Source organism: Tinamus guttatus, unplaced genomic scaffold (assembly GCF_059628265.1).
Source record: "Tinamus guttatus ecotype Peru unplaced genomic scaffold, ASM5962826v1 Tinamus_guttatus_pri_ptg000404l, whole genome shotgun sequence".
Taxonomy (NCBI): domain Eukaryota; kingdom Metazoa; phylum Chordata; class Aves; order Tinamiformes; family Tinamidae; genus Tinamus; species Tinamus guttatus.
Window position 1 is genome coordinate 693,423 of NW_028288938.1, and position 27,310 is coordinate 720,732.

The 27,310-nt window shown below is 40.8% G+C and overlaps 1 protein-coding gene across 1 annotated transcript; it reads left to right on the top strand.

Annotated features, from left to right (window-relative positions):
* The first annotated feature begins 5,898 nt into the window (after positions 1 to 5,898).
* On the top strand, positions 5,899 to 26,571 carry LOC104570453 (spindle and centriole-associated protein 1). The gene is given in 14 exon segments (XM_088531304.1): positions 5,899 to 5,919; positions 6,392 to 6,538; positions 15,183 to 15,282; positions 15,970 to 16,094; positions 17,672 to 17,769; positions 18,060 to 18,202; positions 18,445 to 18,585; positions 19,387 to 19,652; positions 23,053 to 23,201; positions 23,298 to 23,457; positions 23,827 to 24,004; positions 25,223 to 25,325; positions 25,667 to 25,754; positions 26,505 to 26,571. Coding segments are annotated over 14 exon segments (1,773 nt in total). The 3' UTR covers positions 26,559 to 26,571.
* Positions 26,572 to 27,310: the final 739 nt, after the last annotated feature.

A 27,310-nucleotide genomic window follows, 5' to 3' on the forward strand; every position in this document is an offset into this window, starting at 1 on the left:
GCTTGACACCCTTCTATTATCCCTCTTAATATTTTCTTCTGATCTTGGAATCTCAACCTGAACTTTTCTATTACCAGTCCCATTTTTCTTTCCCCCAAGTGTGTGGTACCATGCAACTGCTCCAGCACCTTGTTCTTCTGCAACTTTCTGGATCCATTCCCTCTCCTCCGGGGTGTATTCATCTTCCCCAATTTCCACATCTTCTCTTAGCGTGTTGTGGGTCAGCGCTAGTACCTTTTGTATTTGTCCTTCTAACGCAGTTTGCCGGGCTGCATTATCTGCAGCTGCATTCCCTCTGCTTATTGCATCAGTTTTCTGATGTCCTAAGGTATGCACAATTGCCACTGCTTTAGGTTTCTGTAAAGCTGATAATAAGTGCAAAACCTCTTCTTTATTTCGGATCTCTTTTCCTGCAGAGGTGAGAAATCCCCTTCCTCTGTATATTGCTCCGTGTATATGCACTGTCCGATATGCGTAGCGACTATCTGTATAAATCGTCACTCGCTCTCCTTCTGCCATTTCTAATGCCTTAGTCAAGGCTATCAGTTCCGCTCTCTGAGCCGAAGTGCCGTCTGGTAAGCGCTGGCTCCAAACTATTTCTCCTTTCTGATTTACCACTGCAGCTCCCGCCCTTCTTTTTCCTTGCTTGACCAAGCTACTTCCATCTGTAAACCACACTTTTCCTCCTTGCAGCGGCTCATCCTTCAAATCTTCCTGCACTGTTGTAGTTTCAGCTAACACCTCCTGACAATTATGCGTAGGTGTTTCATACGTAGGTAGGAGAGTGGCTGGATTCAAAGTCATTGGGGATGTATACATAATTCTTTCTGGGTTTAAAAGCAAGGCTTGATAATGAGTCAGCCTAGCATTTGTTATCCATCTTTCAGGCGGCTGTTTGAGTAATGCCTCTACGTAATGAGGAGTCGTTACATACAGCTTTTGCCCAAACGTGAGTTTGTCTGCGTCCTTAACCATTAACGCCACGGCTGCAATAATTCTAAGACACGAGGGCCACCCTGTGGCGACTGGATCTAACTTTTTGGATAAGTACGCCACTATCCTTTTCCAAGGGCCTTGATTCTGTGTTAACACTCCCTTAGCAATTCCCGCTTTTTCGCTCACATATAAGTGAAAATCCTTGGCTGGGTCCGGGAGTGCAAGTGCAGGGTCCTCTAGCAGGGTTAATCTCAGTTCCTCAAAAGATTTTCTCATAGCTTCTATCCACTGCCAGTCCGGCTTCTCTCGACTCGCCTCATACAGAGGTTTCGCTTTTTCTGCGAACCCAGGTATCCACAAACGGCAGTATCCCACCGTCCCCAAGAATTCTCGAACCTCTCTTGGAGATTTGGGTTCCTGAATCCGAAGAACAGTCTCTTTCATGGCATCAGTTAGCCATCTCCTACCATCTCGTATCTTATATCCCAGACATGTTACTTCCGGACTACATAGCTGAGCTTTCTTAGCACTTACTCAGTAGCCTAGTTTATTTAATTCTTGCAACAACTTCCTCGTACCTTCCTCGCACTCCTCTTTTGTTCTTGCCGCTAGCAGCAGATCATCCACATATTGAAGCAATTTCACACTAGGATTCTGTCTCCTGAATTCACTCAGATCTTCCTGCAGTATTTCATTAAATAAAGTTGGTGAATTTTTGAACCCTCGTGGTAATTGGGTCCAAGTTAACTGACCCTTGTATCCGCTCTCGGAATCTTCCCATTCAAAAGCAAACATTGCCTGGCTCTCTTCTGTCAGGGGGATGGTAAAAAATGCATCCTTTAAGTCTAAAACCGTATACCATCCCATATCTGGTGGCATTGTACTTAACAGAGTATATGGATTCGGGACCGTAGGATGCACATTCTCCACTCTCTTGTTAACTTCTCTCAGATCTTGAACTGGCCTGAAATCTCCAGGCTTCTTTACTGGCAGCAGAGGAGTATTCCATAGAGATTTGCATTTACGCAGAATGCCAGCTTCCAGTAACCTTTTAATATGCTTTGCTATTGACCCTCAGGGGTCATTGGGTACTGTCTAGCCCTAATCGGGTGAGCTCCTGATTTCAATTCCACGATCAGAGGAATTTTTCCTTTAACTCTTCCTACTCCCGAATCCTCTGCCCATACTTCTGGGATTTCCCTCATCCATTTTTGAGTTTCTGGTCCAATTTCTTCCTCTCTTCATACAGTCTATATTCGTCCTCTAATCTAACGGTCAGTACCTGTATCGGTCGTCCTTCCCGGTCATTGATTTTTATTCCATCATCCTCAAAATATATCCTTACCCCTAGTTTAGTTAGGAGATCCCGGCCCATTAAGGGTACCGGACTCTCCGGTATATACAAGAAAGAATGCGTGATCTGTCTATTAGCTACATCTACTTTCCTTTCTGATGTCCACTGATACACCTTACTCCCATTTACCCCTTGTACTCGAGTTTTCTTTGTCGATAGCTTCCCTGCTGCTTCATTTACCACTGAATATTCAGCCCCTGTATCTACCAGATATTTTACACGTTTCCCTTCCATTTCTAATTCTATGAAAGACTCGGGGAAGGGTTCCGAGTCCCGGCCCCTTCAGTCGCTATCTTCATTTTCCACCAGTACTCTAGGTGGCCCCCTTTCTCCTTTTTCCGGACGCTCATTTTTCCAATGTCCTTTCTTTTTGCAAGTTGCACACTGATCCCTTCCTAACCGTACCTCAGCTCCTCTGGGGGGTGATGGTCCCCTTCTTTGCCTCCCTGACTTTCCTCCTGCTTCAAAAAATCTCCTAGCCATTTCCCTTTGATTTCTCTGGTTTTCTTCTGCCTGGTATTCCCGATCTTCCCTTCTCATTCTTTCCTGTTTTATTTCTGGAGTCTCCCTGTTGTTATACATCTTTTCTGCTACTTTTATAAGATCCTGTAAAGTTTGCTCCCCCAACCTGTCAATCTTTTGCAATTTCTTTGTTATATCTGGGGCAGCTTGATTTACAAATGCCAAGATGACAGCTGCCCGATTCTCATCCTTCATAGGATCTAAAAGAGTGAATTGTCTAAACGCCTCTAATATTCTTTCTAAGAAAGTGGCAGGATTTTCCTCAGCTTCCTGCCTGACAGCATTTACTTTAGCTGAGTTAGTAGGTTTATGCACCGCCGCCCGCAACCCTGCCATTAACGTTTGCCGGTATGTTGGAAGACGCTCCCTACCTTCGGGTTGCTCAAAATCCCACGATGGTCTTACCAATGGGAATCCTTCATCGATAAGGTTCTGCTGCACGGTGGGTCTCCCGTCTTCTCCCGGCACCAACTTTCGTGCCTCGGTCAGGATCCTCTCACGCTCGTCGGTCGTAAACAGCACTTTTAAAAGCTGCTGACAGTCATCCCAGGTAGGGTTATGTGTAAACAAGATGGATTCTAATAAATCAATCAACGCTCCCGGCTTCTCGGAAAAAGAGGGGTTTTGACTTTTCCAATTATAGAAGTCACTAGAAGAGAATGGCCAGTATTGATACGTACGCTGTCCCTGAGGTCCTGTTGTTCCAATTGCTCTGGGTGGGAAAGCTTGAGAGGTGCTTGACACACCTCCCTCGTCTCCCCTTTGGTGAGATCAAGTCCCAAACACTGGGCCCCTGTCTTCCCCTCCCTCCCTTCTTTGATCACTACTACTCACCTCCCTTCGTGCCTCGGGCGGAGGTGTGTAAAGGGGGGGATTATGCCCACTTTCTTCATCCAGTATTTCTGGATATAAAGTCGAATCTGATAATACTGCCTTTTTCCCTTCATTTTTCATTAGGTAAATATCAGCCTTTTCATCCTTTCCATTCCCCCCCACAAAAGGTTTCAACCATGGGGGTGGATGCAAAACCAAATCCTCCCAAGTGATTATATATGGAAATTGATCTGGGTGTCCCTCCGACCCAGGTCTCATTATTACCTCTTTTACTTTCCTTACCAATTTTAAATCTAAACTTCCCTCTCTTGGCCAGCCTACGTCAAAACTTGGCCACTTTTACAAATTATCTCCCATCGGTTTTTATACACTTCTACAGATACCTCATGTGCCCGATGTTTAACATATCCAAAATGATTTAACATAAATGACAAGGGGGTGGATTTCCCTTGTCCCATTGTATCAAGCTCGTCACTTAAAGCCAAAATTAATACAACTGCCAGTAAACCAATAAGGGCGATTATTAACAGAATTCGCCCTTCCCAAACCGGTCTCCCTTTGTCAAGGAGAAACGGTATACCCAACCAACCACCCTTCCTTTTCCTGGGAGTCTGAGGGACGTCTCCCTTGGACTCCAGCCGACTATCCTTCAGTGCGTCCACCTGAATTTCTGTCGGCTCACTCCCTGAGGCCTCCCTTCCTCCCTTGACTTATTATCTTTCTCTATTTCTTCTTTCTTTCTCGTATTCGAATCCCGGACAAGCCCCCAAATGTTGGGTCCGGTTTTCGAATTGACAGAGAAAGAGGCAAACACCATCGATATGTTGTGCTCTTTAATAATAGGAGAAAGATAATAAGTATTACCAGCTAGCTGGGGTCCGGGCTTTCCCATGCAGGATTCACACCATGGACCGCGACTGCTTCGGTCGTCCCTCTTTTATACCGTTCTTACCCCCAAAATGTTCCCCCTCCCGTTTTCCTGTTCTTCTTTCATGTCAATGTTATCTATATTTTATTGCTGACTGAGACACCTGGATAGGCAACCCCTTCATGCAGAACATCCTGACTTGCCATATATCAGGAGTCCTTGCAGATAGGCAACCCCTCCATGCCATTTATCAAGAGTCCTTGCACTTTGAGACTAAGTTTTGACTAGCTTATTAGTACACTCTACATTAACTATTTAATCCTTACACTACAAAATAGACACAACCAATTTATGCCATTTAGCACAAATATGGAGGAAGAGGATACCATCACAGAAGTTTCTGTCTTCATTGCATGGGCGTGACAGCAATGTCTATATAGGCCAGTGGTTTTCAGAGCCTTTATACAACACACTCGCTTACAGATGGAAGGCTTAGTGCTACCTTTGTTGCTGTCATGGCTGAGTATTTTTAGGAACTGTGGGGCTTGTGACTCTTTTAATTTCTCTGGTTTGTTTAAGGCTATGCCTTCTGATCTGGAACCTGCTGATGCCTTAGGCTGCACAGTATGCACGGTATTGATAGGAATATCATTTTTTGGGTTGGTTGTTTTGCTAGCAAATGTTTAAAAGCAAATGTAAAAATATGCTGTTGAATAATTTTAAGGTTTTTGTTTGTTTTTAAATTGAAATTAAATCCAGTCCTCCCTTCTTGCTTTTGATGTCTTCTCTGCAGAGTACAGTCCATGATTTAACAGTTCATTGTGCAACTCCTGAGGACCTAGTAAGTTAAGAAATTATTACTTCTCTTGTAGGTGATGTATTTGGTTACCTAGCATATGAGTTTATTTATGGTGATATTTTTATGGCAATACTTTTATCTCTCCTTGGAGCTTCTGAAAATATTGAGCTTTTAGTATTAGGTCTTTAATTTTGGTGTTTCACATCTACATCTAGCCCTCTGACAACCGAAGTTTTTCAGTCTCCTGTCTCCATCAAGAAGTGCTATGTTTTTGTTTCGGTATTACCATTATAAAAATAAATAAGACCTCAGGGGATTATTGTAAAGTTAGGTCTCATCTCTGCTGAAAGGACTGAAAAACATGTTTTATTCTGAGAATTTCTCTAATTCTAAGGATATTCAGTTTTTCTTTAAACAATTTTACATAGTTTTTTAATAGTGAATGACTTGTTCTTTACAAAGCATAGCATAAGCATAAAAGCATGCCACTGTAAGTTTTGCTGGTAGCCCTCATTACCAGGATGGAATAGACAATATGAGCTGTTATTGATATAAATTTGTGTGTTTCGAGGACAAATGGAGGTGATGGGGGAGAGACTCGATTCCGTAAATGATCGGCTTGATAGGCTTTAACAAGCACCTCACATTTAATTTATTACTCTTTAAACCGAACCTGTCTATCGCGTTATTGGAGGAAGAGAGAGAATGTTACTGATTGACAGTGGTGTTAAACTAGGAGAATGCATTGTGTCTTTTTACATATCTCATAAGTTGGAGTGCTTAGTTTTCTCCTTTTACAGCAGAGAAAACTCTTGCTGATATAGGGTAAAGGAAAGCAGACTTTGCTTTTGTTATCTTTGGAGTAACTAAAATTTCTGTATTAATTTGGTTGGTACTAATGGTATTTAACACTCATGGATGTTCATGAGGTGGTCTTTGATATTACCATGAAATTACAAAAAATGCAGTTTAGTGAATGAGTGATAAAATCAGGAAAAAATACTTGTTAGCATTGCTCTGCTGCTTCTGCTTTAGGTTGTCCTTTGATTTTGAACTATGTTCTTCAATATTTCTGTAGCTGCGTTGTCATGAACTACGCAAGTTGAAAAATAAAACACTAGTGCATCTGGAACTACACGAAAAAGCATCAAAAAGAAAATGGGGGAGGCAAAAGCAGCTGGCTCCCGGTTCCTTGGAGAAAAGGAAACTAACTCTGATGCGTGAGGTGAGAGCAAAAGGTGCGCTTTCAGCCTAGGTATTTTGCCAAAACACACAGAACTGTATATTCCTGTATTGCCTTCTGTTCTAGTGAAATCTGCTCTTGCACATAGGACAAATTTTGCTCTTCTTACTGGCTGACTGGATTCCAGATATCCAGACAAGCTCCTTTTTCTGCATGCTGTGTGTTGTTTCAGTAAGGCAATGACCGGAATAGGCCACATGAAATCAGCAACTGTAGAACTCTTAAGATTTTTTTTGTTTGTTTTTGTTGTCTCTGTCATGTCTAGCACGGCAGTCCTGTTTGTGTCTTTTAACTATGCAAAAGAGTTCTTGTTCAGCCATGAACTGTGAAAAGATGAGCATTGTTTGTGCTCTTATGGTTGTCTCCCCTTCTCCTCTCCCTGCCTACCATTGTGTGATGGAAATGTGGTTGGGGAAAGGTCTCTCTGCCATTGCTGGATTTAAAGAGAGAAAAGGCAGAGCCATAAGGGCAAAAAGAATGAGGTAAGAAATCAGTAAAAAGAACCTGTTTAGAAGAAAAAATGATAAAACAAATGTTGAGGAGTTACAGTAGTTATCAGACAAGCTTGTCATCTGTGAGTCAAGCTGCTGCTTCTCTAGCTGGTTTGAAGCATTCTGACTGCAAGTGTTAATATTATTTTATTTGCTTTTGAATATTTTGTTATATCAGCAAACTCAAGCTTATCTAAGAGACCATAGCTTATCACTGCTTCAAATTATCCTTTTCAAGTCATCACGGAAGATGATTCCTTGCCGCATACTATGAAAAACAATCTCAAAATATGTTATTCATGAGCTTTCAGACCTCATCAACACTTGTTCAAACTGAGAACTTCTTTCACTTGGGAAGAATGAAAATTAAAAAGTATTTTGAAATACTTTGAATACTTTCAAATACAATGATTTAGTAGTGCTGTAAGTGTACAGTGGGTTGATGATGAAAGACTTTTTACAAACTTTCAGGAATCTGTGAATTCTGAGAACATGAAAGCATAGCCCGAAACCAAATGGAATTACTTACAAATAAACATCACAAACTAGATAGCAAAAAATCTGCTGTTATACAAAATCCCCTAATCCAATAGCAAAAGGTTCAATAATACTTCCATTCAGAAGCAAATTACATATCACAAAGGTAGATTAGATCAGTGCCTCTAAGAAGTAGTTGGATTAGATGACTTTTTAATTCAGATGTGAAACACATAGTTAGGAAAGTCTTCTGTATTTCTTGCCTTTTCTAATGCTGGTTTTAATGCACGTGTTTTTTAATTCCTCCCGAGTCTTTCTACCTCATATTTAAGAAAGAGCTTTTTATCAGCATACCCTATTTCTGTTGAACCCTATTTTTGACTGAGAGAAAATGTACTTCTAAATAGGAAAAGAAAAGGAGATAATGCCAGACACACCTGGGTTTTGCTGTTAGAAACGCTGGCCTTTCCCTGTGTTCAGAGGAAAAGATGAGTGGAGAAGAGTCATATTTTTTCCCTATCCTCGTCTTAAACCCTGTTAGTTGGTGGGTCTTACCATTCAGAATAGCTGGGTAGATGCTTCCTTCTGTGTCTTCCAGTTCAGTTCGACCACTCTGGAGTGTCTGCTTGTCTGTCTCAAGTTGGTAATATCTTTTCAGTAATATTTACTGCTGTGAGAGCTCAGCTTTCTTAAGTCTCTTGACTTGTACTCAACTGCGGAAGAATGAGAAAGAAAACTAAGGAGATACTGCTATTAGTGTTTTTTTTTTCCCTTGTAGTTGAATATTGAAGCGAAAGGGCCTGAAAACTGTGAACGTAGGAGTGAAATAGTGTTTTTAATATTCTGGAGCTTCTCTTAAAAATCTAAATGAACAAATAATTTGCATTTGTCTGTATAGCTGTGGATAGTGAATATGTCATTACCACACCAATTGTTTCTCTAGCAATGCTTCACTTTAAAATAACATTATTGTATTACACTAAAGGGTTAGTGGTGAATGGTTTCCCATAATTGGGAAATTAAGTCTGAAATATAAGGGAATACTAGTGCCCCCTGGGAATTAAAGTAAAATTAAACTAGGAGAAGATATGGCAAATGGAAAGACATGTAAATGGGCTTATAGAAATTATTAGATGGGTGATGTCACTTTATTCACTGCTGATTGTAAGCAAACTAATTTACCCTGGGAACAATGCTCTAAAAATGTTCAAAATACGTTCATCAGGAGGAAAACCATCGGAAACTGCTGATGTTGAAAGAGACCTAGTAGAGAGGGTGAAGACAAATTAATTGGTATTTTTTTAACAGCCTTAGGTAAAAAGTCATGTTTTGGAGCAGGTGACCTCTTTCTTTCTGCAGGTCTGGAATGACTAAAATTCTGTGTCATTCTGGTATGAAACTAATAAACAAAAAACCTAGATGTGGTAAATATTGTGTAAAGTTGTGTAATATTGTGTTTAAAAACAAAAACTCTGAACAGTTACTTGGAAGACTGGGTTACATGAGGTAATTAGGGGACATGTATATTTGCTGCTTTGCTAAATTGGTTGTCAGGAAAAATGTGATCTATTGCACTGGAGTTCAGGCTCAGAAGATATGGAAGCAGTATATGGGACAACTTCGTGACCTAACAAGGCACAACAGAATGAGATGAAAACATGTGAAATGCTAGTGCTAGAATTTTTTGAATGGGGCTGAATCTAAAACAGCAGACATAACAGCGGACACCGAAGGAAAATATGGATCTTTTCTCTGGCAGCCTCAAAAGTGGGTGCAGCCTCACTAGATACAGTGATAAACTGGAGGTCATTTACATCTTTGATCTCCTCCTGGGTGTTTAAAAAGTAAAAACCACAAGCTGTGTATACAATTTTGCAATATTGCTGGTTGAAAGTTTGTATAAGAAAATAGAAGTGAAAGAGGAGTTTTGAGTTTTGCTCTGCCCATGGGAGCCGTTTCTCCAGACAGCTTCCATTAGCTCATAGTAGTTGACTGCCTTTTTCTTTAAGATCAGAAACCTCCCTCCCTCCCTCCTTAAGCTGACCTGTCATGGTTCCAGTGGTGGACTTCTCTGGGAGAGAGGGACCTTGAATAGGTTCCCCAACAACGACTTTAGCCATCCGCCCATCAGTCCTTCTTCCCGTGTTATCTTCTAAGTGTGTTCCTTGAGCCAGCGCAATTGTTGTTGAATGCATGTCGCAGGCTGTTCTGATCGAGCAGGAGTTGTTCCAGTACCTCGGTTGTCACATTTGCCTGCTTCTCACTCCAACAGGCTAACTTCGAAAAGTTCCCTTAATGCATTTCCTGCTGCAGCTCCTGGTACAAAGATAGCTAAGGCGACCCGCGCAGTTACAGATATTAATTGTACATTATCATTACATTCCAGTGTTAAACCAAGGGAACGCTTTTGCCTTCTTTGTTCCTGCTTCATAGTTAACAACAGGGCTATCATTGCCAGTTGCCCTAAATAACACGGTCCCCCATAGGCATTCTTAGGTATTCCCTGCCACGCTCTATTCCCACAAATTAAAAACACTCCATCTGGCAAGGCCTTAACGGTATCATTATTCCATAGTAAATCTGTACTCTTATGTACCTGTCCTGATAGATCCCCCCAATATGCTCCTAAGGGTAATCCCGCACGCAGGGAATCGTTGTTGTAACCCGTCGACTGTCCCATTTATCCCACAGAATGTCCCGTTTGCATATATGGGACCGCTACCACCTGGGCAGTTTCTCGCTTAGTGGGGAAGGCCTCCACCCACCCCAAGAATGTGTCTACTAATACCAATAAATATCTATACCCATATTTACCTGGTTTTATTTCCGTAAAACCTACTTCCCAATGCCTTCCAGCTTCACCACCCTTTTCCCTTATACCTTCATGTACCTTTCTGACCCTTGATGGTTTCATTTCCTGACACGCTTGACACCCTTCTATTATCTCTCTTAATATTTTCTTCTGATCTTGGAATCTCAACCCGAACTTCTCTATTAACAGTCCCATTTTTCTTTCTCCCAAATGTGTGGTACTATGCAACTGCCGCGCCATCCTCTGTCCCATCCTCTTGGGAATTAACATTCTTCCTCCTGTATCGTAATCTCCTTCTCCAGCACTTTGTTCTTCAGTTCCGCTCTTTGAGCCGAAGTGCCGTCTGGTAAACGCTGGCTCCAAACTATTTCTCTGTTCTGATTTACCACTGCAGCTCCCGCCCTTCTTTTTCCTTGCTCGACCAAGCTACTTCCATCTCTAAACCACACTTTTCTTCCTTGCATCGGCTCATCCTTCAAATCTTCCCGCACTGTTGTAGTTTCAGCTAACACCTCCTGACAATTATGCATAGGTGTTTCATACTCTGGGTTAGGTAGGAGAGTGGCTGGATTCAAAGTCATTGGGGATGTATACATAATTCTTTCTGGGTTTAAAAGCAAGGCTTGATAATGAGTCAGCCTAGCATTTGTTATCCATCTTTCAGGCGGCTGTTTGAGTAATGCCTCTGCGTAATGAGGAGCCGTTACATACAGCTTTTGCCCAAACGTGAGTTTGTCTGTATCCTTAACCATTAACGGCACGGCCGCAGTAATTCAAAGACATGAGGGCCACCCTGCGGCAACTGGACACCACTATCCTTTTCCAAGGGCCTTGATTCTGCGTTAACACTCCCTTGGCAACTCCCGCATTTTCGCTCACATATCTGGGTCCGGGAGTGCAAGTGCAGGGGCCTCTAGCAGGGTTATTCTCAGTTCCTCAAAAGATTTTCTCATAGCTTCTGTCCACTGCCAGTCCGGCTTCTCTCGACTCGCCTCATACAGAGGTTTCGCTTTTTCTGCAAACCCAGGTATCCACAAACGGCAGTATCCCACCGTCCCCAAAAATCCTCCAACCTCTCTTGGAGATTTGGGTTCCTGAATCCGAAGAACAGTCTCTTTCATGGCATCAGTTAGCCATCTCCTACCATCTCGTATCTTATATCCCAGACATGTTACCTCCGGATTACATAGCTGAGCTTTCTTAGCACTTACTCGGTATCCTAGTTTATTCAATTCTTGCAACAACTTCCTCGTACCTTCCTCGCACTTCCTCTTTCGTTCTTGCCGCTAGCAGCAGATCATCCACATCTCCTGAATTCACTCAAATCTTCCTGCAGCGTTTAATTTTTGAACCCTTGTGATAATCGGGTCCAAGTTAACTGACCCTTGTATGCGCTCTCGGGATCTTCTCATTCAAAAGCAAACATTGCCTGGCTCTGTTCCGTCAGGGGGATGGTAAAAAATGCATCCTTTAAGTCTAAAGCCGTATACCATCCCATATCTGGTGGCATTGTACTTAACAGAGTATATGGATTCGGGACTGTAGGATGCACATCCTCCACTCTTTTGTTAACTTTTCTCAAATCTTGAACTGGCCTGCAATCTCCTCCAGGCTTCTTTACTGGAAACAGAGGAGTATTCCACGGAGATTTGCATTTACGCAGAATGCCAGCTTTCAGTAGCCTTTTAATATGCTTTGCTATTCCTTGTCGAGCTTCAGGGGTCATTGGGTACTGTTTAACCCTAATCGGGTGAACTCCTGGTTGCAATTCCATGACCAGAGGAATTTTCCTTTTAGCTCTTCCTACTCCCGAATTCTCTGCCCATACTTCTGGGATTTCCCTCATCCATTTTTGAGTTTCTGGTCCAATTTCTTCCTTCCTCTCTTTATACAGTCTATATTCATCCTCTAATCTAACGGTCAGGACCTGTATCGGTCGTCCTTCCTGGTCATTGATTTTTATTCCATCATCCTCAAAATATAACCTTACCCCTAATTTAGTTAAGAGATCCCGGCCCATTAAGGGTACCGGACTCTCCGGTATATACCAGAAAGAGTGCGTGATCTGTCTATTAGCTACATCTACTTTCCTTTCTGATGTCCACCCCTTACTCCCATTTACCCCTTGTACTCGAGTTCTCCCTGTCGATAGTTTCCCCACTGCTTCATTTACCACCGAATATTCAGCCCCTGTATCTACTAGAAATTTTACACGTTTCCCTTCAATTTCTAATTCTATCTAAGACTCAGGGAAGGGTTCTGAGCCCCGGCCCCTTCAGTCGCTATCTTCTTTCGCCACCAGTACTCTAGGTGACCCCCTTTCTCCTTTTTCTGAACACTCATTTTTCCAATGTCCTTTCTTTTTGCAAATTGCACATTGATCCCTTCCTAACCGTACCCCAACTCCTCTGGGGGGTGGTGGTCCCCTTCTTCGCCTCCCTGACTTTTCTCCTGCTTCAAAAAATCTCCTAGCCATTTCCCTTTGATTTCTCCGATTTTCTTTTGCCTGATATCCCCGATCTTCCCTTCTCACTCTTTCCTGTTTTTCTTCTGGAGTCTCCCTGTTGTTATACACCCTTTCTGCTACTTTTAAAAGATCCTGTAAAGTTTGCTCCCCCAACCTATCAATCTTTTGCAATTTCTTTCTTATATCTGGGGCAGCTTGATTTACAAATGCCAAGATGACAGCTGCCCGATTCTCATCCTTCATAGGATCTAAAGGAGTGAATTGTCTAAATGCCTCTAATATTCTCTCTAAGAAAGCGGCAGGGCTTTCTTCGGCTTCCTGCCTGACAGCAATTACTTTAGTTAAGTCACACGCCGCCGCCCGCAACCCTGCCATCAACGTTTGCCGGTATGTTCAGAGACGCTCCCTATCTTCAGGCTGTTCAAAATCCCACGGTGGTCTTACCAGTGGGAATCCTTCATCGATAAGGTTCTGCTGCACGGTGGGTCTCCCGTCTTCTCCCGGCACCAACTTTCGTGCCTCGGTCAGGATCCTCTCACGCTCGTCGGTCGTAAACAGCACTTTTAAAAGCTGCTGACAGTCATCCCAGGTAGGGTTATGTGTAAACAAGATGGATTCTAATAAATCAATCAATGCCCCCCGCTTCTCGGAAAAAGAGGGGTTTTGACTTTTCCAATTATAGAAGTCACTAGAAGAGAATGGCCAGTATTGATACGTACGCTGTCCCTGAGGCCCTGTTGTTCCAATTGCTCTAATTGGGAAAGCTTGAGAGGTGCTTCACACACCTCCCTCGTCTCCTCTTCGGTGCGATCGAGTCCCAAACACTGGGCCCCTGTCTTTCCCTCCCTCCCTCCTTTGATCACTACTACTCACCTCCCTTCGTGCCTCAGGCGGAGGTGTGTAAAGGGGGGGATTGTGCTCACTTTCTTCATCCAATATTTCTGGATATAAAGTCAAATCTGATAATACCGCCTTTTTCCCTTCCTTTTTCATTAAGTAAATATCAACCTTTTCATCCTTTCCATTCACCCCCACAAAAGGTTTCAGCCATGGGGGTGGATGTAAAACCAAATCCCCCCAGGTGATTATATATGGGAATTGATCTGGGTGTCCTTCCGACCCAGGTCTCATTATTACCTCTTTTACTTTCCTTACCAATTTTAAATCTAAACTTCTCTCTCTCGGCCAGCCTACGTCAAAACTTGGCCATTCACTTTTACAAAATATCTCCCATCAGTTTTTATACACTTCTACAGATAAATCATGTGCCCGATGCTTAACATATCCAAAATGATTTAACATAAATGACAAAGGGGTGGATTTCCCTTGTCCCATTGTATCAAGCTCGTCGCTTAAAACCAAAATTAATACCATTGCCAGTAAACCAGTAAGGGCGATTATTAACAGAATTCGCCCTTCCCAGACCGGTCTCCCCTCGTCAAGGAGAAACGGTATTCCCGACCGACCACCCTTCCTTTTTCTGGGAGTCCGAGGGACGTCTCCCTTCGGGCTCCAGCCGACAATCCTTTGGTGCGTCCACCTGGATTACCGTCGGCTCACCACCACACCCTGAGGCCTCCCTTAACTTATTATCTTTCTCTATATTTTTCTTCTTTCTTGTATTCGAATCCCGGACGAGCCCCCAAATGTTGGGTCCGGTTTTCGAATTGACAGAGAAAGAGGCAAACACCATCGATATTTTGTGCTTTTAATAATACGAGAAAGATAATAAGTATTACCAGCTAGCTGGGGTCCGGGCTTTCCCACGCAAGGGTCACACCACGGACCCCAACTACTTCGGTCGTCCCTCTTTTATACCGTTTTCACCCCAAAAATGTTCCCCCCTCCTGTTTCTCTGTTCTACTTTCATGTTAATGTTATCTATATTTTATTGCTAACTAGGACATCTGGACAGGCAACCCCTCCATGCGGAACCTCCTGACTTGCCATTTTTTAGGAGTCGTCCTTGTAGACAGGCAACCCCTCCATGCAGAGCCATCTGCCATGCCATTTATCAAGAGTCCTTGCATTTTGAGACTAAGTATTGACTAGCTTATTAGTACATTCTACATTAACTATTTAATCCCCATTAGTACACTCTACATTAACTATTTAATCCCTACAATGGGTAGCCCAGTTGTAATAATTGTTTATTCATCGTGTTTCTCAGAAAAACAAGGCGAATGATTGTATTCACTCAAAATGAAGCTTGGTCTTTTGATGTATCTTGAATAAAGATCTAGTTGTGCAGTATAAACTTAGGAAGCATTGTAGTTTTGGTTGTTCTCTTACTAACTGCTTAGAAGAACACTACCCAAAACACAAAGGAAAAATTAGTGGGCATAGTGTGAAATATTTCCTTATATGCTGTACTTTCAGATTCTCTCTGATCAGTACCAGTTGCAAGGTGAGCTGGAACGATCTGATCAGGTTATGGCTGTGATAAAAGACTTATTTGGGGATGTTCCTCGCAGACGAACAGTTAAATCAGCTCATCTGTATATTTTTTTTTTACTATATTTTTTTCCTGGTGAGCTAAGATAGTAAATGGATCCAGTTGAATTTGGATGAAACACAAGTGAGTGAGTTGTAGCCAGTTATCTCACTGTATCAGTCTATTGTGAGATTTTTGGTCACTTATTCTGAAGCATCTTGTGCTTTACAGTTGAGTTACTAGCCTCTACAGAGCACTGGTTTGATCCACTGTGGTAGTTGATTCACTGCTATGTTGCTATGTGGGTTGAGCTTTTGTTCTTGGATATCCTTTAAGATTTACCAGTAAGTCATGAACAAGGCTTCTGTTTTTCCTAATCTGTCCTTTGAATACGTATGCTGCTGGAAGGCAGGGATGGCAGTTTGCATATAAGACTTTAAGCTTAGATTCTTTTCTCTGTAGGCTGCCTTTCTCCTTTGCTTATAATGACTATTTCATCCTATATGCTTTTTTCCATGCCATGCTGATTTAAGCACGGAAGAGAGAAAGAAGCCCAGTACATGGCTGAATCTATTAAGATAACTGTGTCTGGTCTTTGGCAGTTACTCAAAAGTAACATACATCCTATGACCCTTTGTGTGCAGAGTGCACACACTTGTGTTTTTGGTATGAAGTCCTGATAGAGACTGAGTCCTTCCTGTATCGTACTTTCCTATTTTTGTATGATTCCTCCAGGTTTCCCTAATGTAACAATGGCTCCTAAGGGTGGCCTAGACTCTTCTGAAGGACCCATTGTGCAAAAATGTGATCCTCCCACTCAGCTTTCCATCCTTAGCAAATCTGTCATGGATTCCCAGGTAACGTATGCTCAGTTCCATGCATGTCCTGTGGTGTGTGTGGTGGTGGTTTTCTGCACAAAAAAAAAAAAAGATATTCAGAGGAAAGCACACCTGAACCTTTCTTCTGTGTATTGTATGCCATGTTGATCATATACAGGAAAAATTACATTAAATGGAAGTGAATTTATTCTTTTGCGAGTCTGGGAATCTAGATTTTTGAATTTCTTAACCTGTGAGTATGAGAAACAGGCTGTCTCTCTTAAATAGTGGGATTTTCAGAAAGAGAACAAGTAATCGCAGACAGAAGAAAACACTCTTGTGCCACTTAACTAATTGCCAGCTATTGCAATATGCCTGTGAGGTGTAATTTTGTGAGCGTACATGGTTGCATAGCCAGCTGGCTATGATTTATTTATGGTTATGCATCTGTAGATGTACCCCAGTCGACTTTGCATCCTTGACAGCCCTTTGAGTTCAACTTTTAATACTTCACATAATTTTACAGTTTTTAGATTTGTTTTCAAAGTATATTTTTAGTGTCATTATTTAAATTGCTTTGGTATTCTGTCACATGAATGCTGACTTTCGCTTAGATGATGCATATGAAACTTCTGAAAAGTAGCTCACTGTGGTGAAGACTGAAAGGACTGTGCAATGCAAATGCCTTTTCTAGCAAAACTGTTGTTTTATTCTCATGAATCTCTAATCCTATTTTCTATTATCTTGCACAAATATGTGCAGTTTGAGTTGCAATATTGCTCTGTTATGTCTTCTCGTGTGTGTGTTTTTAGTATGAAGAGTTATTTTTATAAGCTGTGAACTCTCTATAGAGTTCACTGGATGCACGTGTGGTGGAATAGGCTTAGACTTTTAAAATAAAATATTACTGGTAGGTTTCTGCCAAGCTTCTGTGAGACTTGCTTTCCTTTATATGCCTGTGAAATAGTCCTGCCTATGAAATCCCATAGACATGAAAATCATGCCTGTGAAAATGGCAGCTGAAGGCCATCTGGTGAAGTCTACCTGCTGAGACTGAAAGTGGCAGAACTCTAATTCCAATTATGATTATTCTAAGTTTGGTATGTGATATGCAGGACTGCATATTATTCTGGTTGCTTTTTTATATATATAGAATGTAAATATAATTATACAGATCTAATTCCATTTTTTTCTTTAGTTTTTAAAATAAAATGACAGAAATTTTAGAAATGCTATAATTCAGGTTGCTTTTTCCATCTTCTTGCTGTTCTTCCTCTGTGTTTGTTATGGTACAAGCCTTTAAACTTTCTTTTTCTTTATTTTTTAAATACTGCAGTATGCATGGCCTTTCTGATCCAAATAAAATACTGTATTTTGAACTTTGCCTTGTCTTCTTTTCTGACACAATTGTCAGTATTGATATTTCTCAGATACCATGTACTTCCTCAAACTTTCCCACAGAGATGTGCGTTTTTAGCTTTATTTTGGAAGTGGGGAATGAAGTGCTTATTTCCTTGAAGCTCTTTAATGAAAAATAAACAAATTGATATTTCTTCCTAAAAACAGTTGGAAATTGCTGAAATCCCTATCCTTTTATTTGTTGATTCCTACAAAAGGTTATTAATGAGGTGGAAGAGGAAACTTCATCCATCTGTCAGTCAGATGATGAACAGCAGGACTCTCTCGATTTCAAATCCAGCACCAACTCTGACAGGTCAGTGCAAATATATTAATTCAGGTTTCTGTCTTAATGTTTGAGGTAGACAGAGTTAAAAGGATACTATATGGGAGCGGTTAGTTACTTTTTGTTTTCCTTCATGAATTATAGGTATGTTCTTGACCATAATTCCAGAGAAAGCCTTCATGGTAATCTGTAGACTCTTTGTGAATGGGGAACTCATATTAACAGAGCTACTTTAAAAGTCTTTGTTTAAATAGTAAATTCTACCTGCAATCACATTATTCTCAGGTTACAATTCGTTGTTACACTTGTTTTGAATGTAGACTACTCCGATCATTGAGAGAAGAAAATTCTTCAGGGAGTTCTCAGGTATATTCTGAAAAGGAAATGAGAAAAAACATATTATCACAAGAAGTAAATGTACCTTTGACTCCAACAACTACTACTCTTTTGTTGGAACATTCAGGTTGGATTTGCCAAAGCGCAGGCTCTCAAGGAATATTAAGCTGCTAACAGGATCTTATATGGAATTCCTTTTGGTGTGGGTGGGTGATGGATGAAGATGTGTTAATCTAGTTCAGATGAATTTCTAAACCAAAAAAGGGCATTATTTCCATGTAATTACTTTGAAACATTTTGCTATTGGGACCATTCCTGGGGTATTTTATGTGTTTGTTTATTTGCTTATTTGTTTTGTTTTTAAATCAGCCCTCAATGCTACCACTGAAGGCAAGAGAATTCATTCAAGGTTTCTGAACAAAGAGGGAGAAGAGACTGTGGACCCCACTTACACTGTGAAACAAGTGCTGAACCCAGACTCAAGGAGACAAAAGCAAATTTCAGGAAAAGGTGTAGTACTTTTAAAAATAACATGCCTGTCTTTGACCGAGATCTTTAGGTATGGGAAAATGTAGGTTGAAAGGGACCTTTGGAATTCTTCTGGTCAAACTTCTGCTAACAGCATGTCGAACTCCAAAGTTTGATTAGGTTGCCCAGGGTTTTGTCTAGCTGTGTTTTGAACACCTCCAAGGGTGGGTATTCCGTAGGCCCTTCGGGCAATGTATTCAAGTGTGATCTGCATTTTCATTGACAAAACAAAGTCCATGGGATGTTGGGAACCATATATATGGCTCTTTAATGCTACCCATTTTGTTGCTAGCCATACTGTTCTCTTCTCTGTGGTGCTTTCATGCTCTTAAGTAATCTTGCCTTTGCTATGTTGCCCAGATTTATAATGATTTTCAATTTACTTAATGAACATGTGTTTACATATGGGGATTGACATCGAAAACAAAGCAGCTAATCATTTTTCACTAATAGTTCATCAGAAGACTACTTTTAACTGAGAAAATGGAAGTATAGCAGGTATCTTAAGTTAAAGGCAGGAAACCATGACTCTCAGGAGGCAGTAGTATGTTGGCAGAAAAAGTGTTTTTGTTTGTTTGTTTGTTGTTTTATTTTCTTGATCATCTGAAGATAATTTAAGTGACTGGGGAGATATTTTTGATGGTCTGTAATAGTTCAGGGCCAGAGAGCACCTCTCCTTGGACCTGCTTCAACAAAGATTTAAGGGGATTTCATGGAAATTACAAGGTTTCTGTATGAGTTGAAATTTCAAGAAATTTCAAGGACTTTTTTCCCTTCCTTTAGTGAAAAGGAAGCAAGCTGCACAGAACTCTTCCAGACAGAGGATGGGTGATAATCATGGAAATTCATTTCCCCTTGACCTTCCAAGGGACAGTAAATCCAGCCTGGATGTTCTCAATTGCATGATAAGCAAAGTAGAGCATGAGCTGGAGGAATATGAGTGATGTACAGGCCATGAGGTTCAGGAAACTCAGAGAAATGAAGGCCTCACTGGATTTACCTTGTCGTTGGTGAATGCTCTCTGTCATTTAATGCGCTGTCTCAAAGAGGTGAGAAGACTTTGAATTGCCTCTGTAGAATGGTAATAAGAGGTAATACATTTCTTCTTCTAGAAATAGATATTTGTAATGAAAAGGGAGGAGTGCTCTGCTGTGGAAGTCTCCTGGAGCTAACAGCAGAACTTACTGATTAAAATAGTCTTAAAACTCATTGCTTAAATATGTACTGAGCTGCAGCATGTTATTAAGTGTGGCTTTGTTTTCAAAACGCTTTTCTTCCTTGTCTTTGCTCTGCAAGTGGGGCTTTTTTTTTTTTTTTTTTTTGTAAATATCCTCTCACTTATCTGAAAAGCAAAGGTCATGAGTCTTGCTCAGTGGCAGATGGAACAAACGTGACTGAAGCAGTGGCCGCTACTAGCCGCCTGTTCTGCTCTTCTTTATCGCAGTGGGATGGCTTAAAAGATGTGTAGTGGCTCCTGAGCTGCTGCAAGGTGTGTTTGTGTATGACATTGTGCATGACAATGTGCATGACATTGGTTCTGGCTTCCTTTAATACCCAGAGCTGTAAACTACAACAAAAGTTGTCATATTATGTTTTTAGTCACCACAACTAGAAGCAGCCAGCAGAGTGGCAGGACCAATAGCTGGATTTGGTAACTCTAACGTGATGTTATAACATCATGTATTTATTGAATGCTGTGACTCAGAATGTCTTCTGCTGTTACGTTTTAAGATTTTCCACCTCCAGTCTGAGTGTAAGATTTTTCTCTATCTTCTTTCTGTTGTCTCAGCCCTCATTCTGGATGCACTCAGTGTTTATATTGGAAAGTTTCTATTATACGGTGCTTCTCTTTTGGAAGGTGTTAGCCAGCTGTTGCCTTCTGCAAAACTCATCTTGCAAGTGCCTAAAAACTTAGGTGCCATTAGAAAATGTGAGCTTTCATATCTGAAGCAGATGGAAGCATCCTCAGATGGAAGGGAAGGGGCGGGGAGGAGGAGGAAAGCCTTTCAGAAATTTCAAGATTTATATGCTGATAATCATAGCTGATGATCAAAGATCCATACAGTGATTTTCCACTGGTAACTACAAATTAATTTCATTGAATAACATTGATTAACCTCTATTCTGAGCTATCAGTTGGAGAGGTTGTATTTGTATAGTGTACTGCTGAAGTATGTTTACAGAAAAACTTAAGTACCGTTCAAAATTTTTGATGACTTCAGCATCCTGGAAAGCAATTTTATATACCATTTTGTCTCCTCCCCTGCTCCACCTTGCCTTTAAAGGGAAATGTCTGTTTAATACTAAGACTGATTAAGCTAGAGAAACATGGAGGAAAATATACAGCCAAGTCATAGGTGGTTTATCAGTATAGTTGTACAAGCTTTTTCTAAGTTATCTTCCATTTCCTTACTCAAGAAACACCTTCTTGAAAATATCCTTGTCAGCAGGATGCTCTTCAAACCATGGCAAATAGAACAGCTGTAGTGACTAAACCCAAGTTTCAAGTTGCAGTTTGAAATATATCATGAGACTGTCATAAAATTATTTGAGAGAAGGAATATTTGAACATCCCTTTTTCCTTCCTCTCCATGCTAACTTTAGAAAGAAGACAGTACTAGATCTTTAATTTCTCTGCAAATGAATTCCAAAAACTACTCCCTATCAGGCAGTCATCCTGCTCTGTATTGGAGATGGAAACTTCTGTGATCTGTAGAGTCATAAAAATCTCCTGTGAGAAGAAGAGGCCAGACCTTGGGAAAGAAGATGTTTGCCTGCCTAGGCTGAGCGATAAAGAGCAGGGATGCAGCTGCTCAGCCCAGTTCACAGGCAGCCCCCCCTGGAAACCTGTTGAAGCCGGCCACTCAGCTGGGCTTGTAGCCAACTTAACCGCAGACGTCCTCCAAACTAGCTTTGAAGGCCAAACACCCGGAAATGAGGACGAAGAGGAGGAAGGCAGGACCCTCGAATTGAGGACTGGGACCTCCGACTGGCATGCGCGCCTGCGCACCTGGCGGGGAGAGTTGCGCAACTAGAGGCAGCGTTTCTCCGCCCCCCGGCCTGCCTCCTGGATCGTACTGACCCTACGTGCCAGGATGCACCGGGCATAAAAGTGGACAGTGTGGAGAGAGGGGAGAGAGAAGAAACTCCTGACGTTGAGGCCTACGCTGTCTCCACGGGAGCCGGTCAGCAACTCTCTCTCTCGTCTGCCAGCTCGGGAGGACGTTCGGGTCCAGATCGGCAGGTATCACCTCGTTAGTAGTTATCCATACTTTGCTGCTTTTAGGTGCTTTCAGCTGAATAAATGCTTGATGTAGTCACCTCGTTCTGGCTGATTATTGCCGAATCCCGAGCCCATCCGGAACCCGCTCTTAAAACCAACTGTTGAAATTCAAGGTTCTCAGGCTTCTTAGTAAAATTACATATCAAATACATGCATATCAAATACATGCAGATTCAGCGCAATGGAGTTTTTTTTTATCTTTTCATGTTTTCTTTATCTTGGACAAGAACCAGAAAATGGCTGGCTGGTTTCTGGTATGCTTAGAGGAGGTATATCTGCATGTCTTTGCCGTGTGACAGCTCTTGCATTTTTTCTTTGTCTCTGCACCAGAAAAGAACACTGTAACTGCATTTCAGGCTCTCTTGTGTTTTGGAGATGGAATCAGGAATTCCTTGAAGCATATGCAGACAACCATTTGGGGAAAAGCTCCATTTACTTATTCTGATTTGTCTCTGTCGCTCTGTAACCTCCACTCCCTGTTAACTACAGCAGTCCAAAAAGTCATGTACTTTTTCCTGTCTCTGAGCAAACAGGGTCTTTCGTGTTCTTCCTTGTGCAGGAGAGGGCCTGTCTACTACAGCAGTCTATGTTGAAATCAGAGTTTCTTGTTATTTTTTGAGGGCAAGAGGTTCTTCACTATAAGGTCCTTTCCCTCAAAAAATAGGCTTTTAGTCAAATACTTAAACCATCTATTTATTTATTTATTTTCCTCCATGGGGAAAAGCATTAGAAAACAAATGCCTTTATTCGGTCAAGCCTGTGTTCATTAGTGAGCTGAGGGAACTTAAAAATCCACAGGAGTAGCACAGGATAGTGACAAGCATGAGCACGTCTGGAGTTTTTTTCATTACCAGATAGAAAAAATATCCGTAAGTTAAAATAGGGTATCTCTAAAGAGATACAGTGGTTGTATTTTCAGGCTGTAAACACTGTAAAGGCAGAAGCACAGGGATTTAAAAGATTCCTTGCAGTGTTCTGAATTAACAAGGAAGGAAGATTAAGCCCACTAACACTTCTCAAACCCTGAAAATTGGATTTTGTGGTGAAAATAATTAGTGACAGTGGAAAGAGCTCTTTCAGTATAATATGATGTGGAGGTGCTCGTTTTCAAATATGAATCTTTGTTAATTAAAGTAGATTTTTAACTTTTTCTCACTTTTTTTTAGAGTGAAATGCAACTGCATGAGAAAGACCTGATAAGGCAGCAACATGAGGAGATGTTGAATGAACATAGAGAATTGATTGATGCTTTGACTGCAGAAATCCTCCTAGTAAGGGAAGAAAGCATTACTATACAGGTACTGAGATTTATTGAGCCTTCCTTCCTTCCTTTTGTCTACTGCTGGAACTTATTTTGTAGTCTTCTATGAAGACTTTCTAGTCTTATTTCAATTGCTAATGCAATTTTCAGTGTCCTGCTGGGACAGATAGCTGAGCTAACATGGCAGGATTCTCTTATTAAAACTCACCTGAGCAAATTCAGAGGCTGCTCTGAAGAAAGAGGTGATAGCGTACATAACCCAGGTCCAATACAAAATATAAACCCTGGTGTAGATACTTCAAAGGAACAGGTGAGGATTTACTCGAAAAGAAAGGGTGGATTCCCCTTTATGCTTATCTTCTTTTTATTTCTTTTGATTTTTTTTTCTTAAAAGGTATTGATGTTTTAAGACACTCTCTTTTTCAGTTGTTTTAAGGCCTATTTCATATGGTATTTAGTCAATTAAGGGCTTGAAGGGCATGACAATGAAAGAAAGAAATATGAAGTTTTTTTTTTCTTTTCTTTTTTTTCTTCCCACAAGAGGTGCTGTCCTTAAGAAACTTGTTTTTTGGTGTGAAAAGTTAGATATGTAAAAGTACTTGAAGCATGTTAATATGCTGCATGCTCTCTGAAGGAGCAAATTATAAGCTTTTAATTTGAACTAATTATCTGTCTATAGACTCAGCTTGCGATACCAAAGAGCTTGGAGGAACGAATAGCAGAGCTGAATCGTCAGAGTGCAGAAGCACAAGATAAACTGTTCCGTCTAATAGACCAGCAAAAATTAGGTCCATATGATGCCCATATGGTCTCTCCACTGGTATCTCCTATTCCACCTCCATCCTTAAATTATACTGGTAAGCACCTAGCTTTAGGAGAAACCAGAACGATAGCACTTTTTCCTTTCTGGGAGTTCTCTGTAATTGACTAGATCAGCAATTGTCTCAGTGCACTTGCTTTTAATGACTATGCAATCTCTTGTTTTTAGAGACTGCAAACTTCAGAGAGATAAAAATACATCACCTAAGCTTCTCCTAAAGTTAGTTTCTTAGTTAGCTTGTTGCAAATGTCATGCTGTGTGGTAAATTTCTTCTTTGCTCTGCCTTTGTCTGACGAACTGTTGCACTGTCACTTAAGAGCAGAACTAGGTTTTGTTCCTAACAGGCAGCAAGAGATTTCCTTGGTGTGTCTAATGCCCAGTATTCCCAATTCCAATTATATATATATTATTGAATGCTTAGAACATTTTTAAGCAGGCCTTTCTACTGCAGAATCTTTTTAACAGAAGATGAAGCATTTATATCAGATCTCAAAATCACTGAAAAATGGTTTTCCAATTCTTAATCACTCTTCAAAGTATTTGGTCTTCTGATGCTTTTTCATTAGATTAGCTTGCTGAGTTATTGCCAATGTGAGCAAAAAGAAATAACAAGTTTAAAATCATCCAAAGGACAAATCAGTGAAAAGAATATTCTTGCTGATTCAAGATCCATGGATTAGTTGCTAAATGTAACTATAAGCAACTATATTCTTTAGCATATGAGGGCCGCTTAATCTTTTCATGGCTACTGCAGTAGCAGTTAAAATTGTGCAAGATCATATTCATGCACATCTAGGCCACCTGCCCTTTCCTCCTTCCTAAACCACAGAGATGGACTTGGTGAACAAGGAGGAAGAGTTGTGTGCACGTGCATATGCAGTGACTCATACAGTAAGGCCCTAACACTTTCAGCACTTCCACTGCCATTGTAGTGTAAAGACAACATCAAAAGTAAATATAAGCTTCTGTGGACAAAAGTCAGAGGATTTATCTATAGAAGAACATTCTGTATCTGTGCATGTTACTCATAGTTCCTCTGAGTACCTGTCTTTCACTATTGGTCACTTTCAGAGAGTGACTATGGGGTTGAATGGGCCTTTTGCTAATTATTTTATGTCTCTTTATATTCTATGTAATTGTGAAAAGTAAGAGGATGTCCCCATCCCCATCCCCATCCCCCCCCGCAAAATGGGAAATTTAAATGAATATACTGAAATGTGTTTTCATCGGAATCAAACTATTATTTGACATCTAGAAATTGCAAGGAAGACAATTGAAGTGTCTATTCCAGGAGCATTTGCTATGGACACTTCCAAAGAAGATACTCCTTCCCTTGCCAGTGTGACCAGTATAAGAAGGTAGATGATTTACTACTTTTATTTTATTGATTTATTTTTGTAGTTGTTTGGGTGCATATGTAGCAGCAACAACAAAGAATTTTAGCACAATAGGTGGATGTCTTTCCCTGGCTTCACCAACTTTTCCTGGCTTCATCACCGTCCAATCTGAAGAGATGAAACAAAAGTCTGACAGGTTCTTCACAGCTTTCATTATTTGTTTTAAACACCTGCAATTTCACCTAACACAGATCATACGAGTTGTTGGAAACCACTGATGAAGGGTACTAGATCAGAATTTAAGATGTATATCTAAGTGTCAGTCCCACTTTTCTCTTCCATCTCATTTTGAATGTCTACAGGTGCACAGGTCCCTCTAGCAAATCTTGTTCGCCTCTAAGTGCCACTTCAGAAAGCGTCGAATTAAGTCCTGGCAGTCAAAGGCCAAAAGTAAGACTGAAAATTTTTCAATCGGAAGACTTGGTTGCTGTGTCATGTAAATAGAAAGCTAGAGGGATAAGGAAGGAGAGGGAGCTCTGTCCTACCCTACATACACTGAGCTAATAGTAATCAGTTCATACCATTATGCATTCTGGACAGTTTGTTAGGGCAGGCCTGAGTGCCTGGGACATAAACTGTAATTTATAAGCAAATAATCCTGTAATGACTTTTCTACTGTCGCAGCTCCCTCTGTTATAACTGGGAACCTCTGGCAGTCTTCCACAATGGCTCCAAGAATTTCAAGTAAACATGATGATGCACTAGTAGAGATAAATGTAAGAGGCAAGCAAGCTATTGCTCACCAAACCATTACACAAGGCAGCTACTGAAGGATAAAAAAATCCAAACATAACGTAAGATCACGTAAGATCTAGATTTTTAGATACCTGATTGTCTAAGAGAAGGACAGACTTCATTAAAATGTTTTTATTGTAGTAAATGCTGCCCTTTTATAATGTCCAAATCTCTCTACCTTGATAGAGAAGCGAACGTCTCGACCAGTGGGGAAATGCAGCATACTTAAGGTGGATATTGCATAAGTTAGTTATTTAAATTAGATGGCATTCCTGCCTTCATGCTGCCTATGGCAGACAGTTGCTACATATCAAGGAATTGGGTAATCATACAGAAGCCAGCACTGATTAGCAAGTCCTGAGGTTTAAAATGTATGAGTTTCAACTTGTTTCCTATTTCTAGCAGGTAGAAAAGCAAAAAGAAGAAGGTTGGTTTGCATTGTCAATGCATATTATGTAAAGGAAGCTGCACTCAAGTCCCATTTTAGTTTTGAAATATTCTCACGAACCACAATTAGATCACTGTAATTCTTTCTCCGCATGTACCATGTAAGTCTGAAGTGCTTTTGTTTCAGTGCAAAAAGTCAGTATAGAAAAGGTCTGTAAGAGTTGCTATATTTATGACAATAGAAGTCCTGGAAACGAGTTTCTGAATTGGACACATTGCTGTGAGGTTATCTCCTTAGACCCCAGTCGATCTTTCGCAAGATGAAAAAGTGAGGCTACTTTAGAAATACAAATGGGCTAAGTATCTATATGATATCCATCTTAGGTCTTCTGGAGAGAGTCTGGAAAAGGTGAGCAAAACATATCTGGAGTGTGTATTGGCACAAGATACGGGATTTAAACAAACAAGAAACACTGAGATGAGGGGATGTACAAACATTGAAAAGCAGCCTGGAGATGAGGAAACTGGTCTATTCCTGCTGGATGAGAAGTTGCATCAGAAATAACTTTTTCCTTCTCTGTTTCCACAAATGCTAAGAGCACTGTGTTGTCAGTGTAGTTAATGTACCAGGGATTGCATCGAGACTTGAATATTGCTTTCTCAGTCTTATTTTTTTATAATAAAGTGGTTATCTGAAGTTGACATCAGAATCTATTTGCTGTGTGCTATAGTTCCTTTTATAAAATCAACAGCTATGTGATGAGTTCAGCTGTTTTAAACTATTCTGTATTTTGTCTGTGTATATAATACTCTGATGTCATGTT